At 41.0% G+C, this 17,773-nt stretch overlaps 1 protein-coding gene and 1 long non-coding RNA gene across 4 annotated transcripts in view; one reads left to right on the plus strand and one right to left on the minus strand.

Annotated features, from left to right (window-relative positions):
* FSIP1 (fibrous sheath interacting protein 1) overlaps positions 1-16,397 on the minus strand; it is an 83,899-nt gene extending 67,502 nt beyond the window's left edge. For both annotated transcript variants that reach the window (XM_082240192.1, XM_082240191.1), the window contains exons 1-8: positions 16,258-16,397; positions 14,696-14,827; positions 12,754-12,916; positions 10,575-10,676; positions 8,579-8,757; positions 5,935-6,028; positions 2,901-2,999; positions 1,413-1,513 (exon numbers count right to left, since the gene is read on the minus strand). In XM_082240192.1, coding sequence (XP_082096318.1) covers positions 1,413-1,513; positions 2,901-2,999; positions 5,935-6,028; positions 8,579-8,757; positions 10,575-10,676; positions 12,754-12,916; positions 14,696-14,821 — 864 coding nt within the window. In that variant the 5' untranslated portion in view covers positions 14,822-14,827; positions 16,258-16,397. The remainder of the gene's footprint in view (positions 1-1,412; positions 1,514-2,900; positions 3,000-5,934; positions 6,029-8,578; positions 8,758-10,574; positions 10,677-12,753; positions 12,917-14,695; positions 14,828-16,257) is intronic.
* Positions 16,398-16,476: 79 nt separating this feature from the next.
* The window catches only part of LOC309542699, a 31,695-nt gene continuing 30,398 nt past the window's right edge, over positions 16,477-17,773 (plus strand). The window contains exon 1 of one of the 2 annotated variants that reach the window (XR_014224380.1): positions 16,477-16,838. This is a non-coding gene — a long non-coding RNA (uncharacterized lncRNA). The remainder of the gene's footprint in view (positions 16,839-17,773) is intronic. The other variant, XR_014224381.1, reaches the window with a different exon arrangement.

Raw genomic sequence — 17,773 nt, forward strand, 5'->3', positions numbered from 1 at the left:
GTGGGGGGGATGAGTGTTCAGACCCCTGGGCCCTCACTTGTGGGGTGCCTCAGGGTTCCGTCCTCTCCCCCAAGCTTTTCAACATCTACATGAAGCCGCTGGGAGAGATCATCAGGGGGTTTGGGTTGGGTGTCCATCAATATGCAGATGATACCCAGCTCTACCTCTCTTTTAAATCAGAACCAGTGAAGGCGGTGAAGGTCCTGTGTGAGTGCCTGGAGGCGGTTGGAGGATGGATGGCGGCTAATGGATTGAGGTTGAACCCTGACAAGACAGAAGTACTGTTTTTGGGGGACAGGGGGCGGGCTGGTGTGGAGGATTCCCTGGTCCTGAATGGGGTAACTGTGCCCCTGAAGGACCAGGTGCGCAGCCTGGGAGTCATTTTGGACTCACAGCTGTCCATGGAGGCGCAGGTCAATTCTGTATCCAGGGCAGCTGTCTACCAACTCCACCTGGTACGCAGGCTGAGACCCTATCTGCCTGCGGACTGTCTCGCCAGAGTGGTGCATGCTCTCGTTATCTCCCGCTTGGACTACTGCAATGCACTCTACATGGGGCTACCTTTGAAGTTGACTCGGAAACTACAACTAATCCAGAATGCGGCAGCTAGACTGGTGACTGGGGGCGGCCACCAAGACCACATAACACCGGTCTTGAAAGACCTACATTGGCTCCCAGTACATTTCCAAGCACAATTCAAAGTGTTGGTGCTGACCTTTAAAGCCCTAAATGGCCTTGGCCCAGTATACCTGAAGGAGCGTCTCTACCCCCATCGTTCTGCCCAGACGCTGAGGTCCAGTGCCGAGGGCCTTCTGGTGGTTCCCTCATTGCGAGAAGCAAAGCTACAGGGAACCAGGCAGAGGGCCTTCTCGGTAGTGGCGCCCGCCCTGCGGAACGCCCTCCCATCAGATGTGAAAGCGATAAATAACTACCTGACATTCAGAAGACATCTTAAGGCAGCCCTGTTCAGGGAAGTTTTTAATCTGTGATATTTTAGTGTATTTTTGGTTTCTATGGAAGCCGCCCAGAGTGGCTGGGGAAACCCAGCCAGATGGGCGGGGTACAAATAATAAATTATTATTATTATTATAAGTCTTCTTTCCATTTCCTGACAGCAGAAAAAAACCACAGGCATAGCATTAGAAAAGCCTGATAGTACAAAATAAACAACATGGGCTCTATAAATGCCAGTTCAGTAGATTCTAGTATGTTTTCCCAGCAATACATGATTTAGCTGAAGTGATCAGCAATCTAGTTATCATCCTTTTCCTAAAAACTTCAGGCAGGCTATATATAGGATAACCTTTGTAGCAAAGTTAATCATCCATTATTAATTTCTAAATGAGTAGCATGATGAGACTTGACAAAGAGTTCTAATCCTGTACTTTACCATGCAGACTGTTAACACATACCTCTATGTTCTTTTTAACAAAATCAGTTTTTTTACTGGTTGTTTCACTTTTCTTAGTCATATTTTCCATTTTCTTTATTGAGCTTCTTGTTTTATCGTCACCTAAACAACATGCAATTCAGAAAAAAATGTTCTAAAAGTATAACTGGGCAAATTAATAGCTAAAAAGCAATCAATTCATCCAATTTACCATTTCACTATCTACAGTACACAAATATAATTCATTATTATTCATTTCGGACTATATTAATTTCAGTAACCTTTCAAAAATATGACTAATAAAATTAGATGGATTTCAGTGCAAAGTCATTTGTTACAGTCATGTACAGAATTTTCAAGCAACTAACTATAGCCTAATCCAGTAGTTCCCAAACTTTTGGGGGCCACCACCCCCTTATCCCCAGTGCCCCCTCCTATCCTACCATATAAAAAGCATTTCTTAGAATAGCTGTTTGCACAACTTACTAAGGAAGATAACACAAAAAAATTCAAAACAGTAACAATTTAATTGCACATTTATGCAAAACCCAATTAAAACTATTTAATTTAAAATCAATTCAACAAAACGAATGAACTTGATCCAGTTATATTTATCTGATAGTCATTTACACCTCCAGTGCCCCCCTGCCACCCCCTTGCCTCTTAGTGCCCACATTAGTAATCCCACCACTTTGGGAACCACTGGTCTCATCCTATGCCTGAATTTACTCCCATATTTGAATAGTCCTTCCCTTAGCATAAACCGTGTGCTGCTCTGGTTTTGCCAGAAGCGGGTTAGTCATGCTGGCCACATGACCCGGAAAAACTGTCTGCGGAAGTGGACAAACGCCGGCTCCCTCGGCCTTCACAACTGGACTTAATTGCCAGGGGTCCCTTTACCTTTACGTTTAGCATAAATCTGCTCAGGACAATGACTGCCATTATACTTCAAATATACTGTACTTCCCACAACAAGAAAACACTTATGATTAATTCAAACCTGCAAAATTGTATTATGCTACATATTTCTGAATGTGCTATAAATTTGTATTTACTTCTTTAAACATTGCCTTTTTGCCAAAGCACTCAATACTCTAATAGCACTGCCTACCTCATCATTCAGAAGGAAATGTAGTTAAAGGCACTACAAATATGATGTAGTAATTGCCCCAAAACTTTAGGAGATACAAATTGAAAACTGCACTACATATCCGGGTAGGCTGCTATCTGCAGCCCAGAGTTCTAACTGGTTTGTTTGTCAACCACAGGTCCCCAAGTTCATCGTAACAGGAAACTGTCTTCTGTTCAAAAGCAAAAGTGACATGTTTAACCTCCTCATACCTACAAAAGAGTAGAGAAGAGACGGGAGCGCTTGGGTCTAAGATGCATGCAGGATCCTTCTTGTAACAGGACAAGATGGTTACCCATTATGTCTAAACCAGTATCCCCAGGCAAAAGGCAGAATTGTCACTGAATCTATGGAACAAAGGTAAACTGATATCACCTGTACCTTGCTTGGTTTGTCTACTATTATTCCCATAATTTTCTGGATGAATCTGCGTGTGAAATACACTAACAAACATTTCATCTTCTTCAGCAGCAGGAGAGTCTGTTAATAAAATGTGGCATTAAATAATTATTTAATTATTTACATTTCAAAACAAAAAGATTAACAGTCCCATATTCACCAGTACCTGTGACAAGTATATCAACTTAATATTTGTAAGAATGAAAGCCTGTAAAGTTTCATATTGATGATTGGCATTGTAGTTAGCTTCAACGACCAGACCACCGGTAGTGTGGTGTGGGATCAAGGAGACACCTACATTGAGACTGAGCATCATTTATTTCTCTCATCAGAATATACAATTATCTAGTTTTCACAGAAAGGAATGCCATTGTGCCACCGCTCCCACTCCCTAAAATTACCATTTCAGAACAACCCGGAAATATAATTAAATGACTTCTTCTATCTACTCCTCATTCTCAAAGGCTGGCCATGTGCTTTGAGCTATGCATTACTTTCTGTAAATATGAAGATTTCTACACCTTCAGCTATGATCTGATATAGTTATCTAGTACATATGGAAATGCCCTAACACCCCATCTGCTCACTGAAGGAAGGGAGCCATACAGATTAAATATATTTACAGTAACGGCACAGTCAAGCAATGGTTATATTATCCAGATGCTCATAATGGCTGTATTTCCACTTCCAACAGTTCAGACACATAGGGTCATACTAGTGCTATATGCCTGCTTTAGTTAGGGAATGTTGCAGTGCTAATTCAGGAGTGTGAGAAGGTACCTTTTGGGTTATTCCTGTGGCACGTAAAATTACATTTTCACAAAACTGAGTAGCAATGAATAAGAGACAAGACAATTTTTAGTCTAATTCTTTTAAAAGGAGACAGAGAAATTCAGTGAAAAAAAGATAAATACATTGCAAGTACAAAGGGATACAAGGACTAATTCCTTTACCCAATTGGCATAGGATAAAGAGTCAAGTCACACAATGCAACAGATGTGTCAAGAATGGCATAGCCGGGGGGGGCAGGGAAAGGCAGCTGCCCCTCCCAATCAATAAAAATACAGTGGAACCTCTACTCACATACGGAATCCGTTCCGGAGGTCTGTTCGTGAGTCGATCCGGGTCGCTGGGAGAAGCGCCATTCTGCGCATGCACATTCGATGGCAGTACTGTTCTGTGCATGTGCAGACGGTGCAGCCACTTCTGCGCATGTGTAGTCGGCAGAAGCCGCTTCTGCACATGCGCGAATTGGAGCAAACCCAGTATTTACTACCAGGTTTGCTGCGGTTGCGAGTTGGATTGTTTATAAGTAGGGACGGTGGTAAGTCGAGGTTGTACTGTACATTGCTAACTGAGGTTCTGCCCTCCTAACAAAATACCTGCCCCCACAACAAACGCCTGCCCCCCCAACAAAAATCCTGGCTACGCCCATGAATGGACCCATGAACAAACTTGCATTTGGTGAAATGGGTATCCTCACCTACATTTACAGTAGGCTGAGCAGTAGCACAATACAGTGGTACCTTGGTTTACGAACTTAATCCGTTCCAGAAGTCCGTTCTTAAACCAAAGTGTTCTTAAACCAAGGTGTGCTTTCCCTTAGCTGCGGGGGACTCAATTTACAAATGAAACACACTCAACAAACCAAACCACCTACTTCTGGGTTTGCAGCGTTCTTAATCCAAGTTGTTCATAAACTAAGCTGTTCTTAAACCAAGGTACCACTGTATATGTGTATTAAGGGGACCAGCTAAATAAATGGAGCAGCAGCAACACAACCATTTCACTATCCCATGCACTTTGCACAGAGCCAGTTTGATTATTTACCCACAAATGCTGTCAGAACAGTTCGGTGAAGAAATTTATCTTTTCATTGTCTGAAACTAGCTAGTGCTCATAAAGCTCTCAAACGTCAGCCAAGAATCAGCCAGAAACTATAATGTAAACGTGTTGAAATAACAGCCCTTCTCTGGCAACTCTACAGAACACGCAGAGCAAGAACCACAAGACAGACAATGACATGAATAATACAAGCCAGCTTGAGTAGATAGAGTGCCTTTTAGTCAAGTAGACTACACAATACAGTCTCTTATTCAGGCACTGCAGATGCTCAGGATATTTCAGAAAGACTGAAATATATTTGATTGCCATGTTAATCTGTTGCAGCAAAAATAACAAAGTCATGTGGCATCTTAAAGACTACTGTTTTGAGTTACCACTGTTAATCGGGAAATTATCACTGCCTCTGTACTTTCTGCATTTCCCTATAGTCCCTTTGCCTAGTGGACAGTCAACTGCAAAATTAATTTCAGAAGCTCACCTTTCATAGTGCCAAGACTGATTAAACACTAACCTCTTCGAGAGCTATTTAGTGTATTACATTCCAACCTTTATTTTCAAGTAAATTAAGCTATTTAGCAAAATTCAGACCGAATGGGCCTGACTGTAGATATGCAGTACAAATGCCTTGGGCAAGGAGGATCCTAAACTATTTAAACTATGCATAGTTCTGTTGGCCAGTATCAATGAGAAACATGACCTTTTGCTACACCAAAAGGTACCTTTGTAAAGTAAAAGGGGGGGTGGAGTTCTTCGGTTTTAGCACCTGGGCAAACCATCTCTCCTTACTTAAAAAATAATAATAATGAAAGCTTCAGCAAGCATGTTCCATTGTCAAATACTGCCACCTGATGGTAACTTAGTGGGTTTGCACCAATTTAAAGCACCACACATGAGGTCTTAAATGTAATTCAAAAAGTTTACATGCAAATATGTCACATGTGGATTTGTTAAGCTAGAAGCCTGCAGGCAAGGCCTGCCTAATTTTTATCTACATACGTCGCCTAAACAATAGTGACACTATTAAAGCGGAGAACAACATGGTTAACATTAATGCTGTACTGTTTTTAACACTTGATTGGAAGCCGCCCACAGTGGCTGGGGAAACTCAGCCAGATGGGCGGGGTATAAATAATAAATTATTATTATTATTATTATCTGATTTGACACTTACCAGGCATTTCCGGTAACGGTGTGGTCAAAGCTAAAAATCTCCTGGTGTTTTCTGCTTCTTCGGTAACCACGGAAGAACTTCGAGATGTCATAGACTGTATGTGAACAATAAGTAAATATATATTTATATAATACTGCATGCCAGAGAAAAGGTAGACCAGAAGATCCCACAGCTGTGCCAACTTTCTTGCATATGACAGTGACAGTATAGCGAGGAATAGCCAGCCTCCCAACACTCTCATCTCTGCAGATGCCCCTGGTGGGGCTGGGGCAGAGCAGGGATGGGACGGGGAGTTGGGGTTGTGCAGATGCACTGGCTAAGTCAAACTGAATGCTCATGTCAGTGCATCTGCACAGCCCAGACCTCACCCCTGACCTGCCCCATCCAGCTGCAGTGACACCAGGGTTGAGAGGGTGGCTCTGCAGCTCTACCTGGTAACCCTGGCCACCACTGATCTCCAAAATGCATGTTAGTAATGCTGTTTTAAAGGTATGACTAAGTACCGAGTAGCACAGATGTCAGCAACCTTTTTCAGCCGTGGGCTGATTTTCAGCCCACCATCCATTGTGGTGGGCCGGACTATATTCTTTTGGGGGGGATAATGAATGAATTCCTATGTCCCACAAATAACCCAGAGATGCATTTTAAATAAAAGGACACATTCTACTCATGTAAAAACACGCTGATTCCTGGACCACCCGCAGGCTGGATTGAGAAGGCGATTGGGCCGCATCCAGCCCCCGGGCCTTAGGTTGCCAACCCCTGGAGTAGCACATGCTTTTGTGAATACTGCATCAGGGTAGCACTTGTCATAAGATCAATAAAGACTCGAACAGTTCTCCCATATAAGCTCAACATCTGATTTTCTTTTTTTTTTTTTTATAATAATTTTTATTACATTTTTTACAGAAATAACAAAGAGATCAAAAAGTAAGAAAAAAAAAAAGCCAGAAAAAAAGGAAAAAGAAAAACACGACCATTTCGATAACTCATTTCAACTTTCCATTGGACTTCCCCCATCCCTCGCAGAATGCATTTCTTAACAATAAATTTATCAGCAAATTATATCCTTATTTCGTATGTTTCTTTCTATTTTCAATTACAGTTTAAATTTAAATCTCTTGATCAATATATGCTCTAAGCAATATACCATAATATCGTTTTTACCCATTTAAACCTTGATTCTTTCATAAATCTTGTCAAATTTCATAAATAATTAAGTTTTGTTACTGGGGCTAGATTCCCAATCACACGACATCTTATGTTTCATATAACTTATAATACTTTTGCAAATAGTCTTTAAATTTTTTCCAGTCCTCCTCCATTGCTTCTTCTCCCAAGTCTCGAATCCTTGCAGTCATCTCGGCTAATTCCATGTAGTTCATCAGTTGCGTGTGCCAGTCCTCCAGTGTGGGCAAATCTTGGGTCTTCCAATGCTTAGCGATAAGAATTCTTGCTGCTGTTGTAGCGTACATAAAAAAAGTTCTATCCTTTTTAGACACCTTCTGGCCGACAATGCCCAGAAGGAAGGCCTCTGGTTTCTTGGGAAAAGTGTACTTAAACACCTTTTTTAACTCATTATAGATCATTTCCCAGAAGGCCTTCAGTCTTGGGCAGGTCCACCAGAGGTGAAAGAATGTTCCCTCAGCTTCCTTGCATTTCCAACATTTGTTATCGGACAAATGGTAAATCTTAGCTAGCTTAACCGGGGTCATGTACCACCTGTATACCATTTTCATAATGTTTTCTTTCAAAGCATTACATGCAGTAAACTTCATACCGGTGGTCCATAACCTTTCCCAGTCATCAGACATAATATTATAACCAATGTCCTGAGCCCATTTTATCATTGCTGATTTAACTGTCTCATCTTGAGTGTTCCATTTAAGCAGCAAGTTATACATTCTCGATAATAACTTGGTCTTTGGTTCAAGCAACTCTGTCTCAAGTTTCGATTTTTCCACCTGGAAACCTGTTTTTTTGTCTAGCTTAAAAACCTCATTAATTTGGGCATAATGCAGCCAATTTTGCACCTTATCCTTTAGTTTTTCAAAGCTCTGCAATCTCCAGTTACCTTCAATATTTTCTATTATTTCCCAATATTTCGGCCAATAAGCCTCCATATTGGTTGTTTTCCGAGCTTTGGCCTCTATTGGTGAGATCCACCTCGGAGTTTTGCTTTCCAATAAGTCTTTGTATTTTTTCCAGACCATATATATTGCTTTTCTGACAATATGGTTTTTAAACATTCCATATGATTTACCCTTGTCATACCACAAGTACGCATGCCATCAACATCTGATTTTCTTAAGACGTTGAGTAATTTAAATTTGAGTGAAATGCATCGTTTTAAATCATGCTAGTTTACGTAAATGTTTGCTCACAGAATAATTTTGAACTTAAATTGTATGTTTTTAACCTGAAATATTTTTTGTAACAGTTTTTATTCATTTTCATCTTTAAACTGTTTAACATGGTTGCTTTGTGATAGATATTTGTTTACATGATTAGATGTAATGTAATGCAACAATTACATTAAATTAAATTAAAAATTAAACTATAAACACTCAGATAAACAATTCTGAATATATTAACAAAGTTATTTCAAAGTGCATATATCAAAATTATTACAATTATTTCTAACCTGAAAATCTTCCCACAGTTTAGTTCTCATTTCCCTGCCTTGTTTTTTAATCGCCCTTTCTTGAGATTGTTTGTTGGCCAATATCTGGTCCAACCTTTCCATCTTCTTTATAGCTTTCAGGATTCGAGGATCTACATCTTTCTCCTTGGAGTCTTGCGGGTATGCAGAACTGACTGTCACTTAAAAATTAAACATATTAACAATAATTCTTATAAACTGCACTTCAAGTAGCATTTCAAACTGCATATTAAAAGCAGAGATCTCTGGTAAAAGGGCAGAAAAAAGATATCTGCCCCATAGTTAGATGGAGGGTGCTATCTTTTCTCCATACAATTCACCTGTAATATACTGCCACTTCTAGGGGCTTTTAATTCAAAAGTTTTGAACAAGTGCTTTAAGTACCACATTTTCTTTTTTTACAATAATTTTTATTAATTTTAATACTAATCCAATAATAGCCACATTATCTCAAACCAAAGTACAATCCAATTAAAAAACCACAGAAAGCCAATCATTCATAAACCGAATTAAACAATTTAAGATGGCTTCCCATGCACTGGGTATAAGCATACAAAGTTCTTATTTCTTCTTGCTTTTTGCAGCAGTTCAGGTGTTAATCCTTTGTTTAGCAGCCACTGGTTTCCTGACTTTCAATCGTAGTTACAAATTTATTAGCTTTTGTATCTGCTAAAAGGAGTTGGAGTTTGTATCCAATACGCTTCTCGTGTGAGATAGAATTTTCCTTCTATTTCTTCATTAAGGACCAGATTTTCTAAGCTGCTGTTAAACTTTTGGTTTGTTTTTAAAGAAAAAAGAACCATTAGACCATCTAATTTTTTAAAAAAGGACTAGCAAATCACACTCAGAAAGGTTTGAAAACCTGAGATCGATCTAATCTGTATGTATACATTCTGATTAAGGCATAGTCTGTTGCTACAAATTGGGGAGCAACCCAAAATTCTCCCTATCCTTATTTAGAACAGTGAAAACACAGCAACAGAGTTTTTAATATATGCTTGATGTAAACAGCTTTAAGGTCTTTACAATTAACTGATATATAAATTTTGTGCAAAAGCCTCCGTGAATACACGCTTGAGGTCATAGAGGGAAATGGAAAAGTACCATATGGTGGAGCTAACACACTTGGGCCCACTATCTTTCCACACACTCCACCCCAATGTTTCTTTAACTATGTACAGGGGTCAGCAAACTTTTCCAGCAGGGGGCCAGACTATATTTGGGGGGGGGGGGAGATGAACAAATTCCTATGCCCCACAAATAACCCAGACATGCATTTTTAATAAAAGCACACATTCTACTCATGTAAAAACACCAGGCGGGCCCCACAAACAACCCAGAGATGCATTTTAAATAAAAGAGCACATTCTACTTATGTAAAAACACGCTGATTCCCGGACTGTCCGCAGGCCGGATTTAGAAGGCGATCCGGCCCCTGGGCCTTAGTTTGCCTACCCTTGAACTATGACAACAAATGCTGAACAGAACTAAAATCTAGGCTTTAGTCTCTAGCAGGGTTGCTAACACTTTTGCTAGCCTTGATCCTCTGCCTCTCACAGCAGTTTGACAAGAAGAAATTTTATACTTTCTCCCCAACACTGTATCTCCATTCACTTTCTAAATTCATGTGCATCCGGTTTCTGAAAGCATAGCAGCAGAGGCTGACAAAGTTGGCAACATTAGATGTTGTTCTACAAAAATAAATCATTACAATAGGGGGTGGGGAACCTGTGGCCTTCCAGATCTTGTTGGACTCCCAACTCCCATCAGCCCTGGCCAATGTGGCCAATGGACAGGGATGAAGGTAGTTGTGTTCCAACCACAAATTCCCCAGAATTACTATTTGCTTGATCTGGAAATAAAGTCACCCCAAGTTCTCTTTATTCACTATCTACTTATTTGTGACGCTGGATAAACAACGTCATGCACAACAGCATGTCTTCTCCAGGTTCAACTGCAGGCAAAACTTTGGGAATACCTTTTGCTAATCTAGCTAGTTCATTCTGAGGAGCATTGCTGCTACAAGACCATCTGTTTTCAGCCCAGTCATCTTCAGAATCTGCTGAGCTTGAGGAATATTCTGAAAAACAGAAGTCATGCGTGAAATTAGCAGCACCTTTAGATTTGAACCAACAGTGAAATCATCATTACTACAAACTAAGAAACAACTTGGAACACTACACAAGTATATGGAAGAGAAAGTTCTGTCAAATATCTGTGTAGCTTTAAACAATTTTTAACAGTACTACTTACATACTGATTGTTAACTACCTCACCATATTATATTAATATATTTTGTAGCTCACAGGAGAGTGGTGTTACCACCCTTTTCTGGCACAACATGTTATCTAAATGGGCGCTGGACAGGCAGAAATTTAACAGGCAAAGCTTCTCCGGCATGAATATACTATGGTGATGACATAATCATTTATTTCATTTCTGTCTGTGATGCAGCAATTAAAGGCCTACTGCACAATCATGTTAGGAAACAAGCAATACATCTCCAGTGAAGAAGCTGCATTAGTTTGACCACCAAACCCTCTGGAGCTTGGTGCACAAATTATTATTAAATTCTTCCATTACAGAAACTATTCAAGCTAGGGCTGCGTACCAGATCTGGCAGAGTCCGAAGCCAAACTGGACTCAGGTATTGGATGAGTCAGGTTCAGACAGCCACAGATCAGGTTGGCTGGCCCAGAGTGATCTATGGCTGTTAGGGGGCTGTGCATCAGGCAGAAGGGAGTGCTAGGCAGGAGAGGAAAACCCTCTACACCCTCCATCCCTTAGGATCACCCCCTCTACGCAGCAACTTTTGAGCAGAGGGTGCAATCTGGGGGAGTGTGCACAAAACCAGTGACTGTATGTCTCAATCAGTTCCAACATTCACTGCACTTTTGCCCAGTATTTTGCATTTCACTGATATTTGTGACAAAATTTAATATAAAATAGGGCTCTAATCCCAGGGGCTCATGCTCATTTTACACGAAAGGAGATTCCAACTAAACATCTGGAAGAATTTTCTGACAGTAAGAGCTGTTCAACAGGGGAATGGGCTTTCTCAGGGGGTTGTGGACTCTCCTTCTTTGGAGGTTTTAAAGCAGAGGTTGGATGGCCATGTGGCATGGATACTTTAGTTGATATTCCTGCACTGCAGGGGGTTGGACTAGATAACCCTTGGGGATCCCTTCCAACTCTATGATTCTATGAAATAATTGGGGGGGGCCTGTCATCCAGCAGTCATTGTTCACCCAGCCTGCTATTTCTCCCTTCCTGTTCACCTTCCTTTTTATATCATCCCCCTTTCTATTATATTTGAAGCTGCAAGATTTCATCACACATCCTCCCTTATGTACTGCTCTAGTTCTGATTGGATCTAGGTTTCATAGACTCATTTAATAGCTGAGCACATTCTCAGCAAAACTTCCTGTTTCCCCCACCCCAGGGGACCAACTATTACATTAACTTAGATAAACTTTTGTGAAAATCTTTTATCATGTGCAGTATCCATTAAGCTCGAGTGACTTTTCAAGGACAGGACTTTATCACTTAATTAATAACAGTTTATTTGATTGTGTGAATTGGCCCCAAGTCTAAAAGCATACTGAGGGTTTGAAATAGAAGAGCAAGAAAAGTGGAGGTTATTCTGGGTGCAGATTCAAAGTGTGCATGCACACGAAAGCTAATACCAAGAACTAACTTAGTTGGTCTTTAAGGTGCTACTGGAAGGAATTTTTTTATTTCCTCTTGTGATTTGATTAATTTGTACAATACTTGAGTCATACTTGAAGCAGCAGAAGCAGGTCAAAGTGCAAAATTCTGTTCTCAAATATATTTAACCCTTCTTTTTTATCTACATTCAGAGAATTTCTCAACTGAGTTTCTAAAAAGCTAAGAGAAGAATATTTATATAGTTCTGTAACTTTAATATTGAGTTTTGCCATAGAAAACCAAGGTGGCAACCCTAACACACACACTAAGGAATAGGTCCCACAGAACACCTTTTTGTAAACTGCTTTGAGGGTGGCTTTTTCTTTTCTTTTTTACTTTTCTTTTTTACAGTCATGCAGTATATAAATTTTATGAAATAAATAAAATAACAAATGCCATTGAACTTACTTGTATGTAAACAAGCACTGTACGCATACTAAATTTCATACCTTTTACCTGATTTGTACTCTGTATTATCAGCTGGAAACTACTATTCATTTTTTCTTCAGATATGACTTCCGAGGTTCTCATTTTTTTGGTTCCATATTCCTCTCTATTTTCATCATAATTTTCTTTTGACTCATGTTCTTTGTGATCATTATAAAAAGCAACCTAGAAATGATTGCAGAAATAGAAATTTGCTACAAGCACATTGGTCACAGTTTCTCCTTATTATCATTTGGAACCATAGATAAAATTTTCTTTTTAATGTAATTTCAGATGAAATCTAAAGATCTGATAATACATTACAAATATTTATAAACTACTGTATTCATTTTTTTTTAAGTCTTGGGAATAGTCACTTATTTAGTTGCCTGTGCAAAGAATCACTTCCAAGTGAGCAAACAAATAAGCTTTACAGCAGTTGGCTCTCTCTTTATTTTATGCCACATATCACAGTGCATAGGCAGTCTAGCAAAATGTTTATGGCCTTATGTCCTAGGTTGTTTTAAACAAAGCAAAAAGAAAGAGAAAGAAAGGGGGGAGGGGAGGACAGGTAGTGAATGAGAGCAAAAAACTAGAAGAGTATCAAGACGCATTCCTTCCTTCAAAGTATGATTTACACACACACACACACACACACACACACCATAGCTGTCAACTTACAGATTTGAAAATAAGGGACCTGCAGCCTCACCTGTTCCAGGCACTCCAGTCTTCCTGTCCTCCTGCAGTCTGGTCAAACTCATGCTGGTAGCTTCGAGAACACTGTCCAACCAACTTTGTAACCAGAGGTTCAACTGAATAGAATCTGAATCACATGCACCACAAGGCCTATGCAGCCTCAACTTAAGATGGCTCCCCGGCCTGGCTTTGCACTGCAAAGTTTGCAGCACCACGTGCAACAAAATGGCGTCCAGCATTCAAAAACTCCCTCAGCTTGCATTAACTAGCCACACACAAGGCATGCAAGCTCCACCCCCCAGTCGTTCTTTTAGACTTCTTATTGGGTGAGCAACACAGCCAAGCAACACAGTTGGAGCCTCCCTCCTCCCTGGCCGGCCGGGAGGGAGGGAGAGAGAGGAGCTGCTTCCTTTCAAATTTAAGGGACAACATTTAAGGGACATTTAAGGGACATCCATTAATAAGGGACAGCAGCGGGACATGGCGCTGGAATAAGGGACTGTCCCTTCAAATAAAGGGACACTTGACAGCTATGACACACACACACACAATTCATTTAATAAATGAATTGTTTCAAAACATGGGTGGAACCTAATCATTTGTGCAGATGCCTATTTTGAAACAAATATGGGATACACCCACAGGCAGAGGAGGGGGGGACTTTTGCCAATTCCTTCTTCCCCCTGAATAGTTACTCCAGGTGGTTGGGGAGCCCTCCAAAACAGTGTGGGGTGTGGCACTGGAGACTGGGGTGGGGACAGGAATTGGCAAAAATCACCTGTCCCATTCCTCCAACAGGATCCTCCAATGGATCAGAGTCTCTACCATGAAAGAGGATTTGAGGGATGGATCCAACCCGAAATACACTTTATTATGAAAACATAAAATATAAGTACAATGGTACCTCGGGTTACATAAGCTTCAGGTTACATACGCTTCAGGTTACAGACTCTGCTAACCCAGAAATAGTACCTTGGGTTAAGAACTTTGCTTCAGGATGAGAACAGAAATTGTGCTCTGGCTGCACGGTGGCAGCAGGAGGCCCCATTAGCTAAAGTGGTGCTTCAGGTTAAGAACAGTTTCAGGTTAAGAACAGACCTCCGGAACGAATTAAGTACTTAACCCGAGGTACCACTGTACCAAATATGGGTTTTTCAAGGACTGTACCTCACTAATGTCACTATAATTATAAACATTAACAGCATCTCTCACAAAAACTTGAAAACACTGTAGAAGAGCAAGAAAAACAGTGGACATAATAGTTACCTTAGGCAGGCTTGGCGCTGGTGTTAAAATCTCTAAGGATGTGCTTAAAACTTTGCTCCCATGATTAATTCTTGAGCTAGATGCTGGCCTTGAAATGTCATCCAGGCTTCCCCTTGTAATATCCATTAAAAACTGAAATAAGCAGATAAAGGGAGCACATTATATGGCATGTATTAATTTGATATTCATCAACCTACCATTGTCTTCCACATTTTCCACACAGCATATATTTGATGGAAACAGCACCCCTCTTTGGATATTCTTGATATGACTTAGGTAAAGACATGAGGAAGGCCAGCAAGGATGCACAGGCTAGTTCTGCCTCCTGTCACTGTTCTTGCCATCCTTCATGAGCAGGAGGGCAAACTTATGAAGCGGGAAGCCTTTTGTTTTGTTTTTATGTAATTTTTATTAAATTTTCTGTTTTACAATTTAAAGTACTCATTTTTAGATCCATAAGATATCAGTGACTTTCCTTCTCTTTCCATGGTTCATTTTACATATCATAAATCCCTGCATAGTTTACAGAAACTATACTATTCAGTATTCCATTATTACATCCATCATAACTTATTTACACTGCTGAATTTATCCTAATGCTGCCAGCGTATTCAGCTGTACAGTTATTTCCCATATATTCAATAAACGTTTTCCAATCTTCTCTAAACGTATGTTCTTCTTGTTCTCTTATTCTATATGTTAAATCTGCAAGCTGCACATATTCTGTCAACTTACATTGCCACTCTTCTTTGGTTGGGACCTCGCTCATTTTCCATTTGGGGGCTAACAAAACACGGGCCGTATGTATGCAGTTGTTGCATACGACAGAAAGAACTCTGGGTTTTTTGGGAAAGTACTTTTAAACATTTTTTCCCCCAATTCATTATGTATCATTTCCCAAGGAAGCCTTTTGTATTCTTGGAGGTTGTTCATTTTAATATTCTGGAAAGTTATGGTTCCAAAATGCACAGTAAGTCTCTGCACATACAGGAGGATTTTGACTTTACATGTTCAGCCTTCAACTCATAGAGGGGGGTCAGCACAGTGACAGGCAGAGCTTGTGCACTTCTCCCCAATGCCCTAAATCTCATTAAGAGAACCCCAAAGAGCACTATAGTTCCACGACCATATGGAAACAGTGGGGTGTTAGTTAATGGCATGAGCCCATACACAAATTGGTACAGTGATTATGGGCGTAGCCAAGGCGGGCCAGCTCCCCCCCCCCCCCATCAAGTAAAACAATAGAAATACTTAACTGACTGACCAATCACACTAAAATGAGACCGCATTTTAAGCTGTATTTTGGGCTGTGTTTTGGGCCGTATTTTGGTTAACTGTTTTGGGGTTTTTTTATTGCGCTTTGTTGTGGTTTGTGTTTCGTGTTGGTCGCCCTGGGCCCGGCCCTGGCCGGGGAGGGCAGGATATAAATAAAATTATTTATTTATTATTATTATTATTATGTTGGTCGGAAAATGTTAACTTGCCCCCTCAAAGTAATAATAAACAACAACAACAACAACAACAAGGGCATAATCTGCAAACTTCGCCCTGCATTAACTCACCCCGCGCAGGTTCTCTGCAGAGCGCTCCAGCGGGCGGAGCGAGCAAAACGCCTCTGTAAACAGACAGCCATGAAGACGATACGCTTCTCAATTGCTATGGCAACCCATTCGAAGAGCAGAACCCGGAAGTAAGGTAGACACTAAGGGCGGAAATGAGCCCTGCGCCTTCTGGGAGTGCTGCTGAGCATGCGCACCTGGGAAATGCCCGTTGAAGCCCTTTAGCGACGTTCTAAAACCTTTAAAAGAACGCGTGGCTGCGGAAGCCTGGAGATGCGCCTGATCTTACATATTATGAACTAACCTGGATGTCCTCGATTCTGGCTCCTGCACTCAGGCGCGCCCGTATAGCTCACATGTGCTGCCGAAGCATGTTTTAGCAGCCCTTACCTTTAAGTTTGAGGATAATCTTCAGGCAGGATCAGGGTACCTAGCTATTTGCCGAAAACTGCTGCTTCCGTTTAAGACTGCGATCCAATGCACACCAAGCAGTTTCTTTTGTTTACTTTATTCTTGCAGGTGCAATAGGTAGTTCGTGTGGTGTATGCTTGAAATGCTGCAGTCCTGTGCGCACTTATTTGGCAGTAGATACCATTGAGCTCAGCGAGGGTTACTCTTGAGTAGAAAGATCCAGGGCTGCATTGTATCGGACAGTTTTAATTTCCTTACACGTGCGCGCCGTTATTGCTGAGAACAAGACGGGTTCTCTCTCTCCAATGAACCCCCACAACAACCCTGTGGTGTAAATTAAGCTGAGAGATAGTGATTGGCCCAAGCTCACCACCCAAGGAGCTTCATGGCTGAAGTGGGCATTTGAACCCTGGTCTCCCAGGTCCTAGTCCAACATTCTAACCATTACACCACACTGCGGTTGAGGTGGGGAGAGAAAAGATTCAGAGGTTGAAATCCACTAGTCTCTCATTCCATGCTGCCGTTACTGTATATTTGTGAGACTAGATCTGGTTCAATAAAGAAATTAAAGAAGAAACAACCCCGTGTCTAAAACATGCATTTATGACTATAATGCACGTCAGGGTGACACTGTAATTGCTCTTTGATAAAAATATATATAATATTTCATCCAGAAGATGGCGTCGTCTGACTTTCAGTATATTGCCCATTAAGCTAAAAGGGTCTGAGCAGGCATGCTTCCTGTTTAGGATGTACTAACATGTTTATAGGCTGGGAATTCTAGACTGGTATTCCTCTGGCAAGCATCCCCACCCCTACTAATACAGTAATTTAAACTGTGATTCCCCCTTGAATCTGCCACTTCATTGATAGAGCTGCTGGCAAGCGGAACTGACTACACCATGGAGCCAAAATCAGCATTGAGTTATTGGGGTGGGGATGTCTGACTGCCTGCAGCCACTGTAGGTGAGGGATCTCTAAACATGAACCAGTGTCTTCAGCCTCGGGATGAAAGCTGGGGGGAGGTTTGATTATTCTCAGCCACAGTGGCGTAGCGTGGGGGGTGCAGGGGGGCCGGCCGCACCGGGCGCAACATCTGGGGGTTAGG

Source organism: Podarcis vaucheri, assembly GCF_965113315.1.
Source record: "Podarcis vaucheri genome assembly, chromosome: 1".
Classification (NCBI taxonomy): Eukaryota; Metazoa; Chordata; class Lepidosauria; order Squamata; family Lacertidae; genus Podarcis; species Podarcis vaucheri.